Genomic DNA, 15,760 nt, shown 5'->3' on the forward strand with positions numbered 1-15,760 from the left:
GTGTGTGTGTGTGTGTGTGTGTGTGTGTGTGTGTGTGTGTGTAGTGTGTGTGTGTGTGTGTGTGATGTGTGTGTGTGTGTGTTTGTGTGTGTGTGTGTGTGTGTGTGTGTGATGTGTGTGTGTGTGTGTGTGTGTGTGTGTGTGTGTGTGTGTGTGTGTGTGTGTGTGATGTGTGTGTGTGTGTGTGTGTGTACGTACCGGGGAAACACTCATAAGAAACACCAGCTGCTGTTATGCTTGCTGTGATGTTACATTAGTCCGTTCTCTGCTTGTAATTATGCCGAAGCTTCAAAGTTGTATTTATCATCTGAATTTGCCGAAACAAGTTTAATATTCTGAAAGCCAAGACTTTGTTTATTTGGAAACAGATGAAAACAAACTGTCTTTTATATCAAATTGAAGTATTATACAAGTAAAACTACATGTTGCTTCAATCCCATGTAATTGTAGAATGAACACAGTCTTCCTTTGAAGATGTATAAGTCAGGTGTCTTGAGCAGGTCAGCATTACCTACAAATCATTGTACACATTTGTACATATTATTTTCCACTTGTTACCATTGTGAGTCTATTTGTATGCAGCTCTCAATTCAGACTAATACGCTACCAGAGGTGGAATAAGTACTCAGATCTTGTACTTGAGTAAAAGTACAAGTACTCAGATCTTGTAGTGAAATTAAAAGTACTCAGATCTTATACTTGAGTAAAAGTAGAAGTACTCAGATCTTGTACTTGAGTAAAAGTAGAAGTACTCAGATCTTGTACTTGAGTAAAAGTTGAAGTACTCAGATCTTGTAAAAGTAAAAGTACCAGAGTGTAGGAATACTTTGTTACAGTAAAAGTCCTGTATTCAAAATGTTCCTCAAGTGAAAGTAGAAAAGTATTCTCATCAAAATATAGTGAAAGACAGTAAAAGTAGTGATTGTGCAGATTGGTCCATTTCAGAATAATATCTATGATATGTTTTATAATGATTGATCATGAAAGTGTTCTCAAAGCTGGTAAAGGTGCAGCTAGTTTGAAGTACTTTGTATTCTGCAGGGTAGCTTGTGGATTTACTCCAGGTGGAACTACAGTCTGATTCAACACTTGATTAGATTTCACATCATTCATCCACATCTGTGAAGTAACTAAAGGTATTAAATACATGTAGTGGAGTAAAAGTACACCATGTACTTCTGACTTATGTTCACTGCCAACCTAAAAGTACCTCAAAAATAGTAATCAATAATGTATTGAAAAGTTATTTGGCTGATTGTTGTATATTGGCTCAGACAGGTTATATGGGAGGCCTAGTCTACGTACAGATCACTCATTTTGAAATATTAAACTTAGTTTTCTTTTCTTTAATGTTTCATCCTCGTGTAGAAGGCTATTATGAAACACACATTTGTTTATAGCATAAAGAACATCTGATTGAATGTGAGGTAGAGAAATAATCATTTGATTATGTGTATATAAATATGTAATTTACAACAGCTGTAAGACGCTTGAAAAGCTGGAAAATGCACCTTGAAAATGCTTGAAAAGTGCTTGAATTTGACTTTGGAAAAGGTGGAAGAACCCTGTGTCAGGCCTGGATTCCTATTGATCAGGCAGTTGGAAGAGGATGGGAGAATGTATGCTCAAGTTTCAACAACTTGCTGTTTCTGGGCGAAGAACGCTACCCCACGGTCGAGGCTTTAAAACCAAATAGCTTCACAATTTTTCCTCCTGCACGTCTTTAGACAATACCTTAAAGATGGCTCTGACAGAGGTGTGGACTCGAGTCACATGACTTGGACTCGAGTCAGACTCGAGTCACCAATTTGATGACTTGAGACTCGACTTGACAAAATCACAAAACACTTGCGACTCGACTTGGACTTGAACACCAATGACTCAGGACTTGACTTGGACTCGAGCCTTCTGACTTGAGGTGACTTGCTACTTTAATTCAGAGGTCTCCAACACGCCGATCGCGAGATGCCGCTAGAAGAGCAGACTCCCGTCGGGGAGAGCAGAATCTTCAGCCGCTCCTACTCTTGCTGAGAATCCTTGCAGGCAGGGGCGGGACTTTATTTAGCTGGGCCACCATGCGGCCAATCATATGCGAGGACACACTAGAATCATACCATTATGTGAAAGAAGGGTGGGGGGAACAGCAGGTGTAGTGGTACAGGCCAGCTGCACAGGGAGCTACGGGGAGACGGATTTAAATGCAAGCCCGTCGGAAAAAGTCAAGAAATGAGCTAAAACCGAAAAAAGAAGCAGCATCTGGCTGCTTTTCAATGATATTGGAGAAAGCAAAGCTGAGTGCAGGATTTGTAAAAATGAAAATAACCTTGAGAGCAGGCTTTTGTTTTGGTAACCACTCAGGATGTATTGCCAGAGGAGGGAGAAGTTCAGATCTTGTACTTGAGTAAAAGTACCAGAGTGTAGGAATACTCGGTTACAATAAAAAGTCCTGCATTCAAAATGTTACTCAAGTAAAAGTACAAAAGTATTAGCATCAATATATACTTAAAGTACCACCTGCAGAGGGATCTAGATGCAGGTGTTCTTTTCCCCATAGAGACCGCCTCGCTGCACATTATCCCTTGCATAAAGATAGATTGTGGGTCCCTTATAACATGTTGTACACAGTGGAAATAAACATTCTGGTTACCTTAACATCAGGGATCTTATACATTAAACTCCTTCTGAATCAAACCGTCACGGTAGCCTTACCTTACTGATCCCTCTTAAATTAGAAAAACACACGTTACTTTACCAGCAGAGAGAAAATGGATTATTCAATTATTAATGTGACTAATAAAGAGCAATTTGATTATTAAGTATTATTCTGTTGATCGATGTCATTACATTTGGTGAAAAACACATAATGACTTGTTTATGACTCGTTTTGTCAAAGTTTAGGACTTGACTTGACTTGAACTTGCCCATCCTGACTTGAGACTTGACTCGGACTTGAGCGCAAAGACTTGAGACTTGACTCGAACTTGCAAAACAATGACTTGGTCCCACCTCTGGGCTCTGATAACTTTGTTAAGTTCGATAGTTGCTGTTTCCTTTTGCCTGTAAGTGTTGCTCTGAATCATGCTCAGTACTATTGACGTGTGAATGTCCACCGGCATGACAAGTTTAGTCCAGATTGGACAACGTTAGTTAAGGTACAGCCACTTCCTATTTATTTTTTACGATTTCTTGAAAGCTTATTAACTTTTTATTAAGCATGTCTTACAGTTTAAAGTTTGACACATGTAAAATGGAGCGTTGTCCTAAGACCTATTATCTATATATGTATCTTAACTACTAGCGTAACATAGGGTTATTCTGACCAACATATACACCGATCAGCCATAACATTATGACCACTGACAGGTGAGGTGAATAACATTGATTATCTGGTTACAATGGCACCTGTCAGTGGGTGGGATATGTGAGACAGCGAGTGAACACTTTGTCTTCAAAGCTGATGTGTTGGAAGCAGGAAAAATGTGAAAGCGTTGTGAGGGACTTTGACAAGGGCTACATTGTGATGACTATACAACTGGGTCAGAGCGTCTCCAAAACTGCAGCTCTTGTGGGGTGTTCCCGGTCTGCAGTGGTCAGTACCTACCGAAAGTGGTCCAAGGAAGGAAAACCGGTGAACCGGCGACAGGGTCATGGGCGACCAAGGCTCCTTGATGGGCGTGGAGAGCGAAGGCTGGCCCGTGTGGTCCGACCCAACAGACGAGCTACTGTAGCTCAAATGGCTGAAACGGTTAATGCTGGCTCTGATAGAAAGCTGTCACAGTGCATCGCAGTACGTGTGTATGGGACTGTGTAGCTGCAGACCGGTCAGGGGGCCCATGCTGACCCCTGTCCACCGCCCAAAGAACCTACAATGGACACGAGAGCATCAGAACTGGAGCAATGGAAAAAGGTGGCCTGGTGTGATGAATTACGTTTTATTTGACATCATGTGTATGGTTGGGTGGGTGTGCATCGCTCTCCTGGGAAATACTCAGTCAGTAGAGGCTTGGACTGGGAGCCGTAGGGTCGCTGCTTTGGTTTTTAGATTTCTGAATTATTGGCATGAATTTCTTAACATTCTGTGATTCCCCGCTGTATATTGCGCTACACATGCACTTGTATGATAGTATTCTCCGTGGCACTATTTTCTGCAAACTCTATCTGTTCCTGCAGGGCTGACCCTGTCTGCTGTCTCCTGTGCAACTTCAGGAAACTGGCGCATGCTTCAGCAAAATGTCTACCTTCTATCACACCTAAAGCGAAGGGGTGCAGAACATTCGTCATAGATCAGGTGTTCGGATACGCCACGACAGTGATGGTTCTAGCTGATGCCCAGTGGTCTCCAGTCAGTGCAGCTAGTACCACTTTTCTTTTCTTTTTCATTGCCATGCAATTCCTGGTAAACATTTGCGCAGGAAGTTGGGGTCGGAACATGGTATTGTGATTAATTTGTTATTAATTTGTGTTTATTTATTTTTTTATGTGTTCAAGTTTCCAGATTATTCCCGAGTGTTAAGGCTGTGGCAGCCCTAGTGCAGACTCAAATGCTGTCTCCTGGAAATAAAAATGCTACTGTCCCATCCATGGTGATCTGTTTTAGACAAAACAGTTTGAGGCATTCTTAATTCTTATTGCAAACCAGTTAATAGAAAAACAACCCTTTTTTGTTGGCAGCCGACTCACTATTGTAACTGTTGTAAGTAACTCGACTAGAATAAACATCTTCAGTGTTGGAGGATTTTTTTCTGGAGCGCTATGTGCGCCATAGCTGTCTGTAGTAGGTTGGCTTAGAAAGGCTCTTGAAGGTGGCTCGCTGCTCTGATTGTGAGCATCACAGCATTGTCATCATATCTATATGACCAAAAGTATTATAGATGTATTTGTTTGATATTGCAAAACCTTTTATATAAGAGCACACAATCGTTTATCTAGCCACTTACGTTTTACTTTAAGAGGCAGCTTAATAAGAAAATGGTCTGAGAGATTTATTGTGTCTTGGTCCCGTCCGATTGAAAACCTTGTTAGAATGTCTTTAAAAATGTTTTTGTGTGAGCAGAGTTAAAACTGTTATGATGCTTTGCTATGCGGTTCAGGGGTAGTGTTTGGGAGTGGGAGAAGGTTGACCTTCCTACATGTTTGTTTCCCAGATGACATTTGTAAGGAAGTATGTAGTCAGTGGATTGCTTTGTTAAGATACATTGGCAATAAGCAGAACTGGATTTCCCAACCCCGTTCAGATTTGCATAGTTGAGTCTGTGTTTGTGTATGGTATAAAAGGATACTACAGGTGTATCCCTGTTGTGCATTTTGGGGGAAGACCAAAGAGATTGGTATGTGTGTGTGGGAGTGGGTGGATAGCCCGGGGAAAAGATAAGTACAAACGCATACATATGTGTGACAGCGAGAAACCACAGACAAGAGGAAGAGCCGTTAAAGGGCAGGAAAGAACAGTAAGGATGTGTGCGGCTGTTTTCTACTCTGCCTGTGGGTGGGTGTGTGTTTGTGTGTGTGTGTAGGCTGAATTGGTCTCACCACCGAAACTGTCCTGGAAAACCAGTTCCTACACCTATTGGTTATTCTGTTTATAAACCACGTCCTTCTGATTGACATGTATATTATATATATATATATATATATATATATATATATATATATATATTTAATACCTGTTACTGGCCTGAAAAGTGGGATGGGGTATTATTATGAAGTTATTTGAAGTGTCTTCCTGTCTTTTGAGTGGTTCCCAGTATGATACTGTCTACCTACTCAATGTGCATGTACTACAAAGTACTTCGCACTAAATGGAGTCATATTATACTAGCGGACTGTTAACCCTAAAGTATACTCAAGCAAGATGGCCATAAGTTATGGCACCCAGCAGCGGGTCTGTCACATCTCTGAAACTAATAGGCATTATTTGGATAAACTGATCAGATATTGGGAATCTAAATGGTTATTCTCCTGCCTAAAATGATATGAAATATAGATAGACTAAGGCTATATCTACGGACTGGATGAAAGTCATGGATGCTTGATATACTAACATAAATCACCATTTTCTGTGGTTAAACACTAGCAACAACCGATGTGCCTGTTGTGTGCTGTTTTACCTTTACACTATCACTGTAACCGCTGGACAGTGTCAGAATGTTGAAATGGAAACACACATTGTTGAAATTAACTTTCCATAGGTTTTTCTTGTACAGTGGTTTAGCTGTGTTATTATTAAATGATAGAGGATAAAAGTTGTACGTTTATTTTCTCACTAGTTCTACAAATAAATGTTAACTTGGAACACCAATAACTTCACTGACAGCAAACGACCTCTGTTAAAAACATCCACGCTCTTCTATATGACCACAGTGGTTTGGGACTAATATTCATTTTTGGGAATGACCTTAGTGTTTCAGATGTTTCTGACCGAGAGTAGCAGGGACCTGAGTGTGGCTGAGTTATTTCCTTTTATTTGTAAAGACATTTGGTATCAAAACCTTCCGATATGTGTAATCATATCTGAATAAAGAGATGGGTAGTAGACCCTGGTTTTGATTTTATAAGAACTACTTCCCGGGTTCTCACTTCAGTGTCTGTCTCTTCCAGGCGAACTGTGAGTGGAAGTGTTAGTGGAAGCAGTTATTCTGGTTCTAGCTCCAGATCCAGATCATCCTCCAACTCCCTATCTCGCTCACGCTCCGGATCCAGAAAATCCAGGTACTCGCCGTTAACACCGTTATGTCATCAAAACAGCAGTTTGCGAGAAAAAACCCTCCTTTTTATAGAGAGATGTTGATGACCATTTATTGCATCTATGTGTGCATTTATTCTGATCCTTCCACCGCAGCGGTTTGTCTGTCGGCCCCATGGGAGTTTTTCCATCCCATTCTTATGAATGGGAAATCTCAGAAATGCCTTGAGGGGATTTCATTAAATGTGCAGTTTGACTTGAGAATGAACTGATTTTGATGATCAAAGGTCAGGGTCACTGTGACTTTACATTTGTCCTATACTCATAATCCTTAAACCACATGAACAAATTGGAAGGATTTCTTCAAATTTGGCACAAATTCCAACTTGGACATGGATAAACTAATTAGAATTTGGAGGGGTGTAAATGGCAAGGTGACTGTGACTCACAAAACACCTTTTGGCCACATCATAAGAATACATAGGCTACTAATGGCAGTTTCAACTTTAGCATCAACTTGACTGGTTGGTGGTGGAATACAACGGTGAGATGGTATTTGACTTGTAAAGCATTTTATTTGCAGAACAGCTTTGAAGATATTCGTTAATAATGGCAAAAGGCACACATACTAAGACATTGTTGCTGGATACAATTATGAATCTATGGAGTATAATGTACTTACACATTTGACTCTTTAAAGGTGGGGTAGGTAAGAATGGAGAAACCAGCTCGAGTGCGCTAGAATTTGAAAATACACAGCCGGAAAAAATCTGTCCCTTCCTTCAGACTTCCTTCCAGAGCCCCTCCTCCAACACACACAAACGCACACATGACCAATGAGGGCACGAGATAAGTTTGTGCACAGATGGAAGGCTGACAGGCAGGTAGGCCATCCAGTTACTTTAGCCGGGCCGGCTCAGATTATTGGTCGTGCTTTTTACAGCGCTACGGCTTCCAGAGATGACGTTATTGTATGGATTTATTGTCAAAGCATTTAATGTATTCATTGCTATCGGGGTGTTAAGAGCATTCCATGGAATATAACAAAAAGTGTTTCTGAAATAAATTACATACCCCACCTTTTAAGGCAGCAAGAGACAGGAACTCCAACCAACTGCAGCATTGAACTCGATGTTAACTGAAACAAGAAATATCTGAAGTAAAGCAGAAAGCGGCATATTGGTGATGAGAGACTAACCGGAGCAGCTGACGATGTTGCCAAGCAACGGTAAACATTGTTACAGTAGTTGAAATACTACTGGTGAGACTTCAAATCTCATCCCCACACAATTCCAAGGGAAGAATAGACAACCCATGTTGAACTGTACCCACAAACATGTTCACATCCATTGGTTTTTCTTTTCACAGCAAGTCTTTATTCTCTTTACATATGGGATCATTAGGCCGCAAGGTGAACCTCGAAAAGTCCTTTAGAAAAGAAATCCCGCTCCACAGAAGTGGAACTACATAATCTTTAGTTCATAAAAAGAACGAGTCATGCTTATCCACCAAAGAAAAGTTCGTCGCTAAAATTCCTGTCAATTCTTCTAGGCACGTAATTATTGGCTGAACTAGTCCCTTCAAAGCGTAATAATATCTTGGTCAAAAGTAGTGCCACGGTTCGTCACGTGATTGTGCTACACCAATTGGGTAGCTGCATATTGTCAACAGAAGTGAAAGATGGCCGCCTACATGGTTACGCTAAACCAGACCAAATGGATTCTAAACAGTGCTGTATGCTTGTTTTATGTCATGTTTTGTCATATGTCTTAATACATCACTAAGTCCGAGGTATTTGCGTTATATACGCAGTATTTGTGAGAGGTTTTACTCTCTGGGAACAGAGTTGACCATCGAATCAACATTGGCTAGCAGCGTTTATCAGCCAACTCCAGCTACAACAACATTTCTGGACTACCATGTTCGCATCGCTAGGTTCATTGGCTGAGCTCGTGGATTATTCCATTAGACTGAGGACTTTTTGTCTGTCTGTCTGTTGTTATTGTTACCCTGTACACGTTAAATGCACTCTTACAATAAACATGACTTGATTTCATACATAGCTGCGTCCAAGAAGGTTAACTTGTTACGTTAAGTAATTTAGATCAATAAAATGCAGTACTTATACCAATGACCATTGATTCATTTATTTACTCATTCATCATATAATAATTTGATGAATTGCATTATTATTATTATTATTATAGATTATTATTATTATAGATATATATATTATATTATATTATTATAATTATTATTATTATTATTGTAATATGATAATATTGTATTTGTAACTTCAAAATCAATGCCACCGTTGTAAGCTTGTCCTGTACGTATTCCATCTTGTATTGGTAAAATAATCAACCTTTTCGTTCACAGACGTAATATGCATGTAAACAATGTCTGTGTGTTGATCATTTTGACTTTTTGAGACTTTCTGGTGCGTTTTCCTCGTCCCCGCTACTCGATGAAACCATGGAGGTCGCCATTTTTTCCAAATCTGTTTGTTGATACCGGTATATGCAGCTACCCAATTGGTGTAGCGCGATCACGTGACGGACCGTGGCACTACTTTTGACCAAGATATTATTACGCTTTGAAGGGACTAGTTCAGCCAATAATTACGTGCCTAGAAGAATTGACAGGAATTTTAGCGACAAACTTTTTTTGGGTGGATAAGCATGACTCGTTCTTTTTTATGAACTAAAGATTATGTAGTTCCACTTCTGTGGAGCGGGATGAAACGATAACAGGGTTCACCTTATGGGCCTACATGTGAGGCAGTGCATTCCGACACTGTGTGTGTGTGTGTGTGTGTGTGTGTGTGTGTGTGTGTGTGTGTGTGTGTGTGTGTGTGTGTGTGTGTGTGTGTGTGTGTGTGTGTGTGTGTGTGTGTGTGTGTGTGTGTGTGTGTGTGTGTGTGTGTGTGTGTGTGTGTGTGTGTGTGTGTGTGTGTGTGTGTGTGTGTGTGTGTGTGTGTGTGTGTGTGTGTGTGTGTGTGTGTGTGTGTGTGTGTGTGTGTGTGTGTGTGTGTGTGTGTGTGTGTGTGTGTGTGTGTGTGTGTGTGTGTGTGTGTGTGTGTGTGTGTGTGTTGCACCCCTCAACAAAACAGCTACTGCAATGAATATTTACTTAACAATATTAGCATTGGGAGCAATGCAATATAACAGTTTCAGGCACGTAGTCCAAATTTCTTGCAAAAATGTTTTAGTTGCACTATAATTGGCCGGTTTTAGGTTTTGCTTCCAACTAAATTGTAGTGTTTTTTTTCTGGTTTCATTATTGTGAAGGCAGTCACTGTCAGTCTTCAATCCAAATATGAAAATATAAAGGTATTTGAAATGTAAATATAATGGGTTTTAGTGATTACACAGTCTAATATGGATGTATTGTGTTCTTCCCTCTTGCTTTCATGTGCTGTCTCTGTTGGGAAACCCTCCAGGAAATCCAGGTATGATATTTGTTATTCAGGGTGTGTGTGTGTAGAGATGTGTGCATGTTGTGCAGTGTTCACAGTGTACCCTGAGAAGCAGCAGTTCAGTCGGGATGTTGTGTCTCTCCCTCAGATCTCTGAGTGTGAGCAGCGTGTCCTCCGTGTCCTCGGCTTCGTCCAGCAGCAGCTCGGTGCGCAGCGCAGACTCAGACGACATGTATGCTGACCTGGCCAGCCCTGTGTCCTCCGCCAGCTCCCGCTCCCCCACCACCAATCACCCCCGCAAGGAGCGAGTGCCGGTGCGGGACCGGCCTCCACAAGGCAGAGACAAGATCAGGGGTGAGTGCTGCATGGCGGAGGGATAGGCTGCTACAACAGCACAACATAAGGATCATACGTTTTAAAATGGGTCCGCTACTCAAAGAATGGACAAGTGTGGAATGAAAAACCAGCTGAAATCAGTCGGTGAATGAAAACACGTTCTACAAACTCTGCTGCAGAGGCATTACAGTTCATATTTTACACTTATTCTTCAAAATGTATGTTTTGCATGCTATAATTAAATTAAAAGTACCACAGTTTTGATTTTAAGACGGATATCACCATCCTTTCACACATCTTTACACTTAAGTATTTAATGTACAACAACAAAATGTAGACAATTGGGGGGAAAAGTAAAAAAATGGCATGTATACAATTTTTTTATATTTTCAATGTTTCTGTAAATGGGAGGTATAAAACTGATGATTAGCATTTGATGGTTCATCGGGTCTCATATTTGTCTTTCCTCACCACAGAGAGACCATCAAAAAAAGAGGAACCCTTCAGAGAGGACCGCAGGAAGATGGACCCGTCTAGTGCCACACTAAGAGGGGGCCACCCCGGGCCCAGGTCAGGACCTGGCGGCAGGGGGGGCCACCATGTACATCCCCCACCTGGCTCCATGGGCCCCCCAGGAAGCTATGGAGGTTCAGGTTCCCACAAAGACATCAAACTCACCCTCCTCAACAAGGTTTCTATCGCTTCACTTTCTCTTTTTAAAGGGTCTGTTTCTATCTCAGTCCCCTCCAGGAAGTCACTGCTGCCAGTGAAAAAGGTGTCTGTGTGACACTTTGGTTTTTAAAAAGATGGAACATGCAAGATATTGTATTATTTGTGACATTGAGAGGTGATGGTAGTTATGTTTTATTACCTTTTTAATGCCTTTTGAATCCATAAAATATGTCCCTCCGATCAGCGACTGATAATCATAAGTACAGACATGTTTTCTCTGAAAGCTTTTTGTAAAAGCTACCTGTAAATTATTTCGAAGTTGAATTTATAATTGTCTGCATGTATTGTATCTTTATTTGCATTGTTTGACTCGTGTGTTGGTTTTGCAGCAGCAGGGAGATAAGGGCAGCAGGAAGAGGTACCTGCCTGCAGACAAAGAGCGGCCCGGCTCCCCCCTCAGTAAGAGGGTGGCCATGTCTCCAGACAGAGGTGAGAACCAACAACCGCGCAACAGTGGTAATTAAAGTTTAAAAGTCTCAAAATGCTACAACTACTGTCACAAACTGGATGAATGTGAAGTATTTTGTTAAAGGAGGATGAAAGCGTAATTAAGGAGCACTGTTGGAGTGACTTTGATGGTTATTGGACTCAGGATTAATTCATTTGGATTCCCGCTGTATGAAGAAATTAAAGGACGGCGCAAGTGGAAACAATTCACAAAGGGATTAAATTGTTTAAAACACCTGCTCAAAGTAAGCCGGATTTTGCCGATGTGTTTATGTGGATTCAAAAGTCGTAAATAATCTACAAAATGGAGGAGAACGATCTGATCGGAGCAACTGTGACAAATAATCCAACTGAAACCGGCATGGACAATGACTATGTTTTTAAAAATGCGCTTATCCAGACAAGCCTGGTTTGGACACTTTACGGGCAGAAGAAACATTTCTATTAAAGAAAGAATTATACATTTGTCTTTTTATGCCTATAATAGCTACTAACTTGAATTTTTATTCAAATGTAATTAATCCATTTTTTTATATATTTTATTGTAATGTAGAGACAAGGCTTTTAGCCTTTATATGAAGAAAAAAGAAATCTAAATATGATATTTGGCCTAAAATCATCTGAGGCCTGGCACACCCCCGTCGATCTTTGGCGCCCCCAGGTGGGGCGCGCCCCCCAGATTGGTAACCACTGCTCCAAACCATAGTTCAGTAACAGTCGGACCGCGGTCCGGGTCCGGACCCAGATGCCGACCTATAATCAATACATTAATAGGGGATTTCAATTTTTACGAGGCGATTCTATTTTAACCGCAGCCGACAGGGGGCGAAAGAGACGAGAGAGCGATACAGGGAGAGAAACACAGAAGAAGAGATGAGAGAGCGATACACAGAAGAAGAGATGAGAGAGCGATACAGGGAGAGAAACACAGAAGAAGAGACGAGAGCGATACAGGGAGAGAAACACAGAAGAAGATACGAGTGAGCGATACAGGGAGAGAAACACAGAAGAAGAGACAAGTGAGAGAAACACAGAAGAAGAGACGAGAGAGCGATACAGGGAGAGAAACACAGAAGAAGAGACGAGAGCGATACAGGGAGAGAAACACAGAAGAAGAGACGAGTGAGCGATACAGGGAGAAAAACACAGAAGAAGAGACGAGTGAGCGATACAGGGAGAGAAACACAGAAGAAGAGACGAGAGAGCGATACAGGGAGAGAAACACAGAAGAAGAGACGAGTGAGCGATACAGGGAGAGAAATACAGAAGAAGAGACGAGTGAGCGATACAGGGAGAGAAACACAGAAGAAGAGACGAGAGAGCGATACAGGGAGAGAAACACAGAAGAAGAGACGAGAGCGATACAGGGAGAGAAACACAGAAGAAGAGACGAGTGAGCGATACAGGGAGAGAAACACAGAAGAAGAGACGAGTGAGCGATACAGGGAGAGAACACAGAAGAAGAGACGAGAGAGCGATACAGGGAGAGAAACACAGAAGAAGAGACGAGTGAGCGATACAGGGAGAGAAATACAGAAGAAGAGACGAGTGAGCGATACAGGGAGAGAAACACAGAAGAAGAGACGAGAGAGCGATACAGGGAGAGAAACACAGAAGAAGAGACGAGAGAGCGATACAGGGAGAGAAACACAGAAGAAGAGACGAGAGAGCGATACAGGGTGAGAAACACAGAAGAAGAGACGAGAGAGCGATACAGGGAGAGAAACACAGAAGAAGAGACGAGAGAGCGATACAGGGAAAGAAACACAGAAGAAGAGACGAGTGAGCGATACAGGGAGAGAAACACAGAAGAAGAGACGAGTGAGCGATACAGGGAGAGAAACACAGAAGAAGAGAAACACAGAAGAAGAGACGAGAGAGCGATACAGGGAGAGAAACACAGAAGAAGAGACGAGAGAGCGATACAGGGAAAGAAACACAGAAGAAGAGACGAGAGAGCGATACAGGGAGAGAAACACAGAAGAAGAGACGAGAGAGCGATACAGGGAGAGAAACACAGAAGAAGAAACGAGAGAGCGATACCAGGGAGAGAATCCAGAAAAGAAGAGACGAGAGAGCGATACAGGGAGAGAAGACACACAGAAGAAGAGACGAGAGAGCGATACAGGGAGAGAAACACAGAAGAAGAGACGAGAGAGAGATACAGGAGAGAAACACAGAAGAAGAGACGAGAGAGAGATACAGGAGGAGAAACACAGAAGAAGAGACGAGAGAGCGATACAGGAGAGAAACACAGAAGAAGAGACGAGAGAGCGATACAGGGAGAGAAACACAGAAGAAGAGACGAGTAGAGGCGATACAGGGAGAAGACACAGAAGAAGACGAGAAGGAGCGATATAAAGGGAGAAGAAACACAGAAGAAGAACGACGAGGAGCGATACAGGGAGAGGAAACACAGAAGAAGAGACGAGAGAGCGATACAGGGCGAGAAACACAGAAAGAAGAAGACGAGAGAGCGATACAGGGAAGAGAAACACAGAAAGAAGAACGAGAGAGCGATACAGGAGAGAAAACACAGAAGAAGAGACGAGAGAGCGATACAGGGAGAGCTAACACAGAAGAAGAGGAGACGAGAGAGCGATACCGGGAGAAGAAAACACAGAAGAAGAGACGAGAGTGAGCGATACAGGGAGAGAAACACAGAAGAAGAGACAAGATGAGCGATACAGGGAGAGAAACACAGAAGAAAGGACGAGAGGAGCGATACAGGGAGAGAAACAAAGAAGAAGAGACGAGAGAGCGATACAGGGAGAGAAACACAGAAGAAGAGACGAGTGAGCGATACAGGGAGAGAAACACAGAAGAAGAGACAAGTGAGCGATACACAGATATATATATAAACACTAGATAACTCACCCGCGCTGCTGGCCAATGGAGACCGACGTTGCCACATGGTGGCCATCTTGCCACAGGCAGCTCGCTCATTCATAACATGTCTATGGTGCACTATTGAAATAACCGTAGATTGCTCAATTTTCAACCAATTTTCAAACGGTTTGGTTCGTTATAAACATCAAATATGTAGTTATGATACTGCATACTTATAATTATAATCATCAACTTTTTTTTTCAACATGTCTTGTCTCCTGTATCATAGCCATGCTAATAACATTTATAACAAACCAAACCGTTTGTAAATCAGTCAAGATTTCAGCGAGTTAAGAGCATTTTTGTGCAGATCACTCACCTCACAACAGCTGTAGCAGTAGTTGTTGACTGTGGCAAGATGGCCGCCGGTGAGCTACGCTGGCGACTCCCCCTTGAGCCATCTAGTGTTTATATATATCTATGGCAGAAGAAGAGACAAGTGAGCGATACAGGGAGAGAAACGCAGAAGAAGAGACGAGTGAGCGATACAGGGAGAGAAACACAGAAGAAGAGACGAGAGAGCGACACAGGGAGAGAAACACAGAAGAAGAGACGAGAGAGCGACACAGGGAGAGAAACACAGAAGAAGAGACGAGTGAGCGACACAGGGAGAGAAACACAGAAGAAGAGACGAGTGAGCGATACAGGGAGAGAAACACAGAAGAAGAGACGAGAGAGCGACACAGGGAGAGAAACACAGAAGAAGAGACGAGTGAGCGATGCAGGGAGAGAAACACAGAAGAAGAGACGAGAGAGCGACACAGGGAGAGAAACACAGAAGAAGAGACGAGTGAGCGATACAGGGAGAGAAACACAGAAGAAGAGACGAGAGAGCGACACAGGGAGAGAAACACAGAAGAAGAGACAAGTGAGCGATACAGGGAGAGAAACGCAGAAGAAGAGACGAGTGAGCGATACAGGGAGAGAAACACAGAAGAAGAGACGAGAGAGCGACACAGGGAGAGAAACACAGAAGAAGAGACGAGAGAGCGACACAGGGAGAGAAACACAGAAGAAGAGACGAGTGAGCGACACAGGGAGAGAAACACAGAAGAAGAGACGAGTGAGCGATACAGGGAGAGAAACACAGAAGAAGAGACGAGAGAGCGACACAGGGAGAGAAACACAGAAGAAGAGACGAGTGAGCGATGCAGGGAGAGAAACACAGAAGAAGAGACGAGAGAGCGACACAGGGAGAGAAACACAGAAGAAGAGACGAGTGAGCGATACAGGGAGAGAAACACAGAAGAAGAGAC

General features: G+C 42.3%; 1 protein-coding gene across 7 annotated transcripts in view; it reads left to right on the plus strand.

Annotated features, from left to right (window-relative positions):
* The window catches only part of zc3h18 (zinc finger CCCH-type containing 18), a 48,355-nt gene that overhangs the window by 29,040 nt on the left and 3,555 nt on the right, over positions 1-15,760 (plus strand). For 2 of the 7 annotated variants that reach the window (XM_034205080.1, XM_034205079.1), the window contains exons 14-18: positions 6,598-6,708; positions 10,125-10,133; positions 10,249-10,454; positions 10,913-11,127; positions 11,498-11,624. In XM_034205080.1, coding sequence (XP_034060971.1) covers positions 6,598-6,708; positions 10,125-10,133; positions 10,249-10,454; positions 10,913-11,127; positions 11,498-11,624 — 668 coding nt within the window. The remainder of the gene's footprint in view (positions 1-6,597; positions 6,709-10,124; positions 10,134-10,248; positions 10,455-10,912; positions 11,128-11,497; positions 11,625-15,760) is intronic. The other 5 variants (XM_034205082.1, XM_034205081.1, XM_034205083.1 and 2 more) reach the window with 5 other exon arrangements.

This window comes from Gymnodraco acuticeps, unplaced genomic scaffold (genome assembly GCF_902827175.1).
Source record: "Gymnodraco acuticeps unplaced genomic scaffold, fGymAcu1.1, whole genome shotgun sequence".
Lineage (NCBI taxonomy): Eukaryota > Metazoa > Chordata > Actinopteri > Perciformes > Bathydraconidae > Gymnodraco > Gymnodraco acuticeps.